An 8394-nucleotide genomic window follows, 5' to 3' on the forward strand; every position below is an offset into this window, starting at 1 on the left:
GTGTGTGTGTGTGTTCATGTGTGTGTGTGTGTGTGTGTGTGTGTGTTCGTTCATGTGTTCGTGTGTGTGTGTGTGTTCATGTGTGTGTGTGTGTGTGTGTGTGTGTGTTCGTTCATGTGTTCGTGTGTGTGTGTGTGTTCATGTGTGTGTGTGTGTGTGTGAGTGTGTGTGTGTGTTTTAGCTGCATGCAGGCCCTGTGCTGATGATGAGCTGCTGATGGCGATCTGCACCAGCGACTTCGGTAAGATCCACCTGCTTCTTACTGTTTTAAACTCTTATTTGCCCTATTATTAAACTCCTGTGAAGTCATGATGTATTTTCCAGAAAATAAGTCACACCTGACTATAAGTCACACAGTCTCATTGTTGAGAGAAAAAAAGTAGCAAAATAAGTTGCATAAGTGGTAAAGTCACATTTTTACTCCATTCATAAATAATGTAAAATACAGGTTAATAACATTACTATAGACATGTATTTTATGTTTTGTGTGCTTGACATTAATTGCATTATATAAGTTGCTTTGGAGAATAAGTCGCCGCATGTTTCAAATTATAAAAAATGTGACATATTCCAAAAACGGGGTAATAATAAAAAAAAACATGTTTTGCATGCTTCATATTGATTTCATTATAAAAGCTTTGAAAAATAAATTGCAGCACGTTTCAGATGAAGAAAAAAACAGCTTATATTTTGGAAAATAGGGTAATTACAAGGAAAAAAATTATTTGCGCATGTTTTGCATGCTTGACTTTAATTGCATTATAGATGTCGCGTTGGAATATAATGTGAAGCACATTTCAGACGATTAAAAAAATACAACTTGTATTTTGGAAAATAGGTTAATTAAAAAGAAAATACTTCATGCATGTTTTGCCTGCTTGATGTTAATTGTGTTATATAAGCTGCAGCACATATGTGAGCCTGGAGCACAAAAGCAGTAAGTCAAGTCGCTGGGGTATATTTGTAGCAATAGCCAACAATACATTGTATGGGTCAAAATTATACATTTTTCTTTTATGCCAAAAATCATTAGGAAATTAAGTAAAGATCATGTTCCATGAAGATATTTTGTAAATTTCCTACTGTAAATATATCAAAACTTAATTTTCGATTAGTAATATGCATTGCTAAGAACTTCATTTGAACAACTTTAAAGATGATTTTCTTTAAAATCTTGATTTTTTTGCACCCTCAGATTCCAGATTTTTAAATAGTTGTATCTCAGCCAAATATTGTCCTATCATAACAAACCATACATCAATGGAAAGCTTATTTATTCAAAAATTGACACTTATGACTGGTGTGGACATGGTGTGGTCCATGGTCACATTTCAGATGTTAAAGATTGTGACTTTTATTCTGTAAGTCGTGGTAAATCTCCGTCACTGCTGCTGCTCTTTCTCTCAGTGGTGCGCGGCAGTATTCATCACATGGAGGAGGAGGAGGAGGAGGATGAAGATCAGGCGTCAGTGGTGTTGTCGTTGAGTCACGTGTACAGTCAGAAGAGCCGTGTGTTCGTGTTCGGCGGCGGGGGGCGCGGGCGCGGCCGGTGGACGGGTCGTGTGAAGATACCGCGGCGCTGCGGCCCGCGAGCAGCACAGGGCGAGCTCCTCTTCACAGGCGCGGTGCGGTTCCAGGAAGCATGGCTGCGATGTGCTGCTCTCTATAGAGACTTCATCAGACTGTACCGAGCGGCTCTGGACGCGGGGACAAACCCCTGCCACATAGACACAGACTGAGAGACGCACAGACAGACCTCTGCTGGCGTTACAGGACTCTGGCTGAATCTCATCAAAACATGCATGCTTTTTTTGTTCATGCCTCGGTCCGGGTCACATTTTATCCCAAAATCCAAAGAAATAAATAAGAAACTATATTTAGGATGCTTGTAAATGAAATTAGAATTATTTTAGAACCAGTTTACATGATTTTAATAATAATTAAACACATTGCCCCTCCAAATTTCTCATTACTGCATTTCATCCAGACACTTTTTTTATTGATTTATTTATTCCGTTTTTATTTTAATTTATAATTCATAATTTTCAGCTGGGGTTTGTTTAGATTTATTACTGTCAAATGTTTAAATTTAGCAGTAATACTGTTCTTTAATCAGCATAAATTAAATTTAAATTCAATACTGTAAATTATGCCATTATGTATGAATATTTCACTTATTTCAATATTTAATTGACTTTATCTTTGTTGATATAATAATAATAATTATTATTATTATAAATTATATTATTAATATTATTATTACAATTATTATTAAGCTTGATTTGTGAATAATAATTAAACATATTTAAACAAAACTTAATAATGTATGTTCTGTGAACCAAAACTGTCATAATGTTAGAATTATAATAAAGTGAGGGGGGAAAAAAACAATAACATTGTATTTAAATAGTGAAATAGTTGTATATAATGGCTCTATTTGTAGTGCTGAATTTAAATAATATTTTTTTCATATTACTGTAATAAAAAAATTGTCCTGAGAATAATGGCACAATTTATTTTTGGATTTTTTTCCAAAATATTTCTTGATTTGTGTTGATTTTGGGGTGAAATGAGGCCTGGGTGTGTTTTGGCAGGTTTTTCAGTGGGTCCAGATGGATGGATCTCTGTCATCAATCCTCCCTTAAGTTGCGGTTCTTGGTTATGGACAGAAGTTGTGTTTGTTTGTTTCTGTCTGTTCTTGTTGCCTGATTTCATACGTTTGAAAGTGATACAGAGAAAGTGTGTCGTAATGTGTGTGTGTGTGTGTGTGTGTGTGTGTGTGTGTGTGTGTGTGTGTGTGTGTGTGTGTGTGTGTGTGTGTGTGTGTGTGTGTGTGTGTGTGTGTGTGTGTGTGTGAGTGAGTGTGTGTGTGAGTGTGAGTGAGTGAGTGAGTGTGTGTGTGTGTGTGTGTATCATGAGCTCTTGCCTGCACGCGTGTGCTGCTGCGAGACGATGAACGCTGCTTTTGTTTAAAGCTTTGTTTATAGTTATTGAGCGGTCAATTCTTCTGACTGACGTCTGGACTGTGTTCATGAGTGAGTTTGTGGGGATAACGTGTTAATGCTGTGTGTGATTGTTGAGTTTCTGTTCCTTGGACTCAGAACGAGTCTGGAATAAAACACTCCTAATGGAAACATCATGGTGTCATTTTCATGTTTCTTGTGTTTGTGTTGCTGGGTGTTTTCTACAAACTGCCCAACTGTGGAGAACATTGTGAAATGTTCATTTTATCATGTGAACACAAGCGCTTTCAGAAACACAAGCCTGATTTCATTGCTAAAAGTATGTTACCTGAACACCTTTATAACAGGATTTTGAGGAAACAGGTCTGTTTTCTTTCAGATCAACTGCCGTCATTTGGTTTAATAAATTATGCATCTAACCCTAATAAAGCAGGTTAGATAAACATGTTGATATATAGCTAGCTGTAATGATAACACATCTGGTTTAATGACACAGGTATTTGAAGGAAACTCTAGCGCCCCCTTGAGTACAGCGGTTTAAAAACATTAAGTATGAAATTAAATGTTGAACAAGCCTTGAGAAAATACGGTAAATGAATAATTATGTGCATTTATTATATCTATTAATTATTATTTCTTCCTAGACAATTCTAGGTTCCTCGAACATTCTGTGAAGGTTATTTTCTGGATTAAAAAAAATAACCAACAGAGATGTTGCAAAAATGTTATTAGGCTATTTGGTTCCCAAAAACAGCCACATGAGAACGCTAGAGGAACGTTCTGTGTTTGTTGGGTTAAGAAATGCACTGGTATTGTAATACACAATTCATCGGTGCTTCTTATTTTAAAGAAAATGGCCCCTTTAAACAGAACTGCTGTTCAGTCTTAATGCAAGGAAAACCAATGACAGCCGATTGTGATTTAAAGTCATGCTTATCTACAAACCATTTCATGATTGATGTATCAGTATCAGCCTGTTTATTTTATGGTGTTAATATGTTTTCAATTAAACAACGTTTTGTATCCCAATTTTAATATGCAGAGACAGCTACGGTAGGCAAATAGGTTGACTTAACGTGACAGTATATGCAGAACAGTATAGCCTACTATCATATTTCTGTGATAATAACTATGTAGGCTATTGAGCGGAGTACACATATTTTCTGTATTAACGACGTACTTTGATGACCATTTGTCAAAAAGTGCAGTACACAACTGCACTGCATGGAATACCATATCCCACAATGCAACACGTTCGACTAGAAAAAAAATAAAAAAATCTAAAATTATTGAAAATAATTTCTATATTGAGGCATCACTATTGGTTTGCACAACGTTTTGTGTGTGTGTGGCCTATAACCCTTGAAAGATGTTTGTGTACTCACCTTATTTTTAATGTAAGGAAGTTTGTAACTTCATTGCAGTGTTGCCAAGTGACCGCCCACGGAATTGGGCTACTTTAACACTGTTGCCGCGGTTTTTCATGTCCAGGGGTTGAAACGACCCCAATAACGTGATATTTAGCGCATGGAATGCGACCGAATTTTTACCAGGGGATCCCCGCCAAAACATGTGTATTTTATCCCCCGAACGCGATTTTTAAGGGCTATCACGCTGGCCTGACCCTCGAGACACCCAACAGCTCTGACACACACACCCCAGCACCGGACACCCAACACCCACTGCGGCACACGAGTCTCTGCTGTCCGGGGTCAGTGTGACCGGCCGTCGGCTGGAGAGCAGCTGAGAGGAGAGAAACTAAAGCCTGCGCTCAAATACGATTCTACGATAGACTACAGTGCGCCCTGCTGGACAGTATAGGTAAGTGCATCACTGTATAGATTTACTGAAAATGCGTTTTCCCCAAGTGTGCCACACAAGTCCTGAAAAGTAAAGCCAAATCGTTTTGATCGCCCCCAGGTGGTCATAAACCTCGCCCTCTCCATGTTGAATAGGAAGTGGGACAAACTAAAGACTTCTTTCAAATATTATTTTTTTTGCTGATGTAAGTTCAAGTGCTCGTTTTATAAATAAGCTTGCTTTAGTTCGTTATTTCATGCTATAAAAACAGGAGTGTGACGTCATGATCGATGGCTTTAGCCTAGACGTCTAGGCTATATTTAGACGTCTAATAGACGTCTTTTAAACGCAAAATTGCTTGCTGGGATGTTTTGCGTTGTTTATGGATGCTCAAATCGGTCAAACCAAGAAACCACAAGGAGCTTTTTATCGTGTACGAAAATGTTGTTGTTCATAAGGGGAGAAAAGGCAAGAAATTGACTCAAAAACGCAGGAAAAAGTGTCTTGTAAACCTGCGTCTGCGGTCGGGAGAAGCCGAGTCGGCTAATGCTCTCATGTGCAAATGGTTAATATAGTAATATATTAATAATATATTAATAAAGAAATACATAAAAAGATACAGGGCTGCCAAATCTCACCATTCAAGCATGAGACAGTCAGAATTCACTCAATGCTAAACGCCACACGCAGACACGATGTAAACAAGATATTAAACGTGCAGTTTAGAGAGCTTCATTGATTATAACAGAACAATGTGAGATTGTGATAAATTGGAGTGAGTGACAGCTTTTTAGTGATTATATGGAAGTGCTATTTGCTCACTTTCTAGGCTATAATCAATTCAGTTTGAATAAAAGTTTTGTTTTACGTGCTGCTAACAGGACCAGCGGCCACATACCCTGTACTGTACATGCAGCAAAGTTTCAGGAGTGACATATATCCCGCATGCCTCATATAAATGTGGGTTATGTCAGGGTTAGTTGCTTAGCCTATATCCACCGCCTCAATGGCAGGCAAGCATTCCAATTTAGTTGAAAAAATCGCTCCTCTTCATAGCATTAGGATCATGTCCAACATATGTTGTGATTTTCTGTTTATGCCTTTCTCTTGTAGTAGTGTCTAAACCAGTACAGTACGGACTTTCCTCCATCTCATCCGTTCTGCTTTTCACTTCCTGCGAGATGAGATGTGTCTGTGATTATACTGCATTAATGCTGTATAATGCTGTTATACTGCATTTCTGTATAATATTGATGGTGTCTAATATAGCCGTGGTGTCATAAAGATGGTATTAAGAGGTGGATTAATTCAGGTAGGACACGCTGAAGGCCTAGGTGTGAAATGCACAGCATGTCACTGTTGGGATAATTTTTTTCCCCAAATGATGAATGATAAAAACACTGACAGCCAATTAGAAGCCATCTAGCTTTAAAGCGTGCGATAAAATTAAAGTTATTGTACTTTGTGAGAACTGACCTGGTCTTGAACGTGCGCAAAAGAGTTTTCTCTGCCTCATAAAAGCTGTGCGATCACATCACGTTGTTAGGAAAATAATGGACATCGAACATCCATTTTTTTCTGTTTAAATGTATAAAATGAAGAAAAGTATCTCGACATCATGTCATCGGTGTTGATGAGGTGAAACCGTACTGTGTCAAGCTGATGTACAGATCAAAACCATGTCAACAAGAATTCACCATCAGATGTGATTTGGATGTATCTCTAATGTCAGATATCATTAGAACATCACCAAACACATTTAAACTTTATTTAAATCTTAAAATATACCAATAGCCTACATTAATTAAGTACGCATATATATATATATATATATATATATATATATACACAGTATATGCCACAAACTAGTAGAATTTCAGTGGTGGTTATTTACGTAATTGTACCTAGATTTTTTAAGACTGTGGTTTGGTGTGTCTGTGTGGGAAGTTACAGCATAGCTGCATTTAAATGCCTGTTGAGACACTTTCTGTTAATAGCATGTTTTGTAATTTTCCATGAATTGCAGTCTCGATGTTACATGTGTGCCTTAGTCACTCTTCCGTTAGTCTGAGCCTCAGACGTCACGGACTGTTGGCTGAACTTTTTTCTGAATATTTTCAGCTTCCAGGAATTGTGTACAGATCCTTGCAACATGGGGCCGTGCATTATCATGCTGCAACATGAGGTGATGGTCGTGGATGAATGTCACAACAATGGGCCTCAGGATCTCGTCACGGTATCTCTGTGCATTCAAAATGATATTTTCTAACAATATACACTACAGTTCAAAAGTTTGGAGTCAGTACATTTTTATTCTTTCTTTTTTTGAAAGAAATTAAAACTTTTATTCAGCAAGGATGTGTTAAATTGTTAAGAAGTGATAGCAAAGATTTATAATGTTAGAAGAGACTTATAATTTGAATAAATGCCATTCTTTTTAACATTTTATTCATCAAAGAATCCTGAAAAAGTATCGCAGTTTCCCAAAAAATATTTGGCAGCACAACTGTTGATAATTCTAATAATAAATCAGCATATTAGAATGATTTCTGAAGATCATGTGACACTTTAAGAATTAGGATGGTGCATTCTCAGATTCTCATACTTGCTTTCATTGTTTCTGATGTGCTGGATGGTTGTGTACTTGATCTTCTCAGTATCTGTGGATTCAGGAGTTTTTCCTGCGGTCTGATCGGTTCTATTGGCTGAAACTCTGGCATACAGACCATCATCAAAGTGGTTTCTGTCAGAGCTGGAAGGCTGTTGAACCTGGAGAAAGAAACCAAAACTAATTTCAGCGTGTAATTTCACTTTGAAGATGGATGGAAATTTCTACACTGCATGTTCTGACCTGCATTTGCCTGACTCCTTTTCTCTTCCTGTAGAGCAGAGATAAACATGTAAACACAAACACACATTATTAATTATGAATGAGTACACCAATGCGAAACATAAAACCAAAGATCTCACCTCATGAACATGATGATGCAGATAAGAAATAAAACTCCACATCCGACTGCAATCACAACAGCTGCATACAGGACTGTATTATGTCCACCTAAAACAGAAAAAAAAGATAACTAAAATATGATATAATGTCTGCATAGGAATATAAACAATGTTTTTATTATCTGAAAAAAAATTGAAAATGTTTGATGGCAATCTTGCATTAAAAATTGCACTAACCTATATTTTGCTTTGTGCTATTAATTTTTTTGAATAGCATATTTCAGTCCATTAACTATAATTGCTTAAACAATTATGCACAAATTATTTAAAAAAGTTTACTTTAATGTTAAATTGTTGATATTTCAATTCTGATATTGTCTCTGAGAGCAGCAAATGTTCTACTACTCTAATAATTATGGGGGAAAAACATGTGAGCAGATGTTTTGACTCATGAATATTAATTGGAAGCATTTCACAAGAATGGACAGTCCAACTAGGTTCTCTAGCAACCTTACCACAAACTGATTTATATTAATGAGTTTCAAAACTTGCACTATCATTATTTTTGTGTCAAACTGATTTACCTATAACAGTGACAGTAACAGCGTCTGATCTCTGAGATCCATGTTGATTGTGAGCCTCACAGTAGAAGCGTCCACTCTGTAGTGCACTGAAACTTCAC

General features: G+C 36.9%; 1 protein-coding gene and 1 long non-coding RNA gene across 2 annotated transcripts in view; one reads left to right on the forward strand and one right to left on the reverse strand.

The window, feature by feature from the left end:
• The window catches only part of LOC107745644 (meteorin-like protein), a 6484-nt gene extending 4478 nt beyond the window's left edge, over window positions 1-2006 (forward strand). Inside the window, exons 3-4 of the mRNA XM_016559566.1 lie at window positions 182-241; window positions 1408-2006. Coding sequence (XP_016415052.1) covers window positions 182-241; window positions 1408-1739 — 392 coding nt within the window. The 3' untranslated portion in view covers window positions 1740-2006. The remainder of the gene's footprint in view (window positions 1-181; window positions 242-1407) is intronic.
• A 5389-nt stretch (window positions 2007-7395) lies between these two features.
• LOC107745645 (uncharacterized) lies at window positions 7396-7813 on the reverse strand. The gene is made up of 3 exons (XR_001640619.1): window positions 7734-7813; window positions 7615-7642; window positions 7396-7532 (listed from the first exon to the last, which is right to left on the reverse strand). It is a non-coding gene; the product is annotated as an uncharacterized LOC107745645 (long non-coding RNA).
• Window positions 7814-8394: the final 581 nt, after the last annotated feature.

The sequence above is a fragment of the Sinocyclocheilus rhinocerous genome, unplaced genomic scaffold (genome assembly GCF_001515625.1).
Source record: "Sinocyclocheilus rhinocerous isolate Xijiao unplaced genomic scaffold, SAMN03320098_v1.1 scaffold197, whole genome shotgun sequence".
NCBI classification, from domain to species: Eukaryota; Metazoa; Chordata; class Actinopteri; order Cypriniformes; family Cyprinidae; genus Sinocyclocheilus; species Sinocyclocheilus rhinocerous.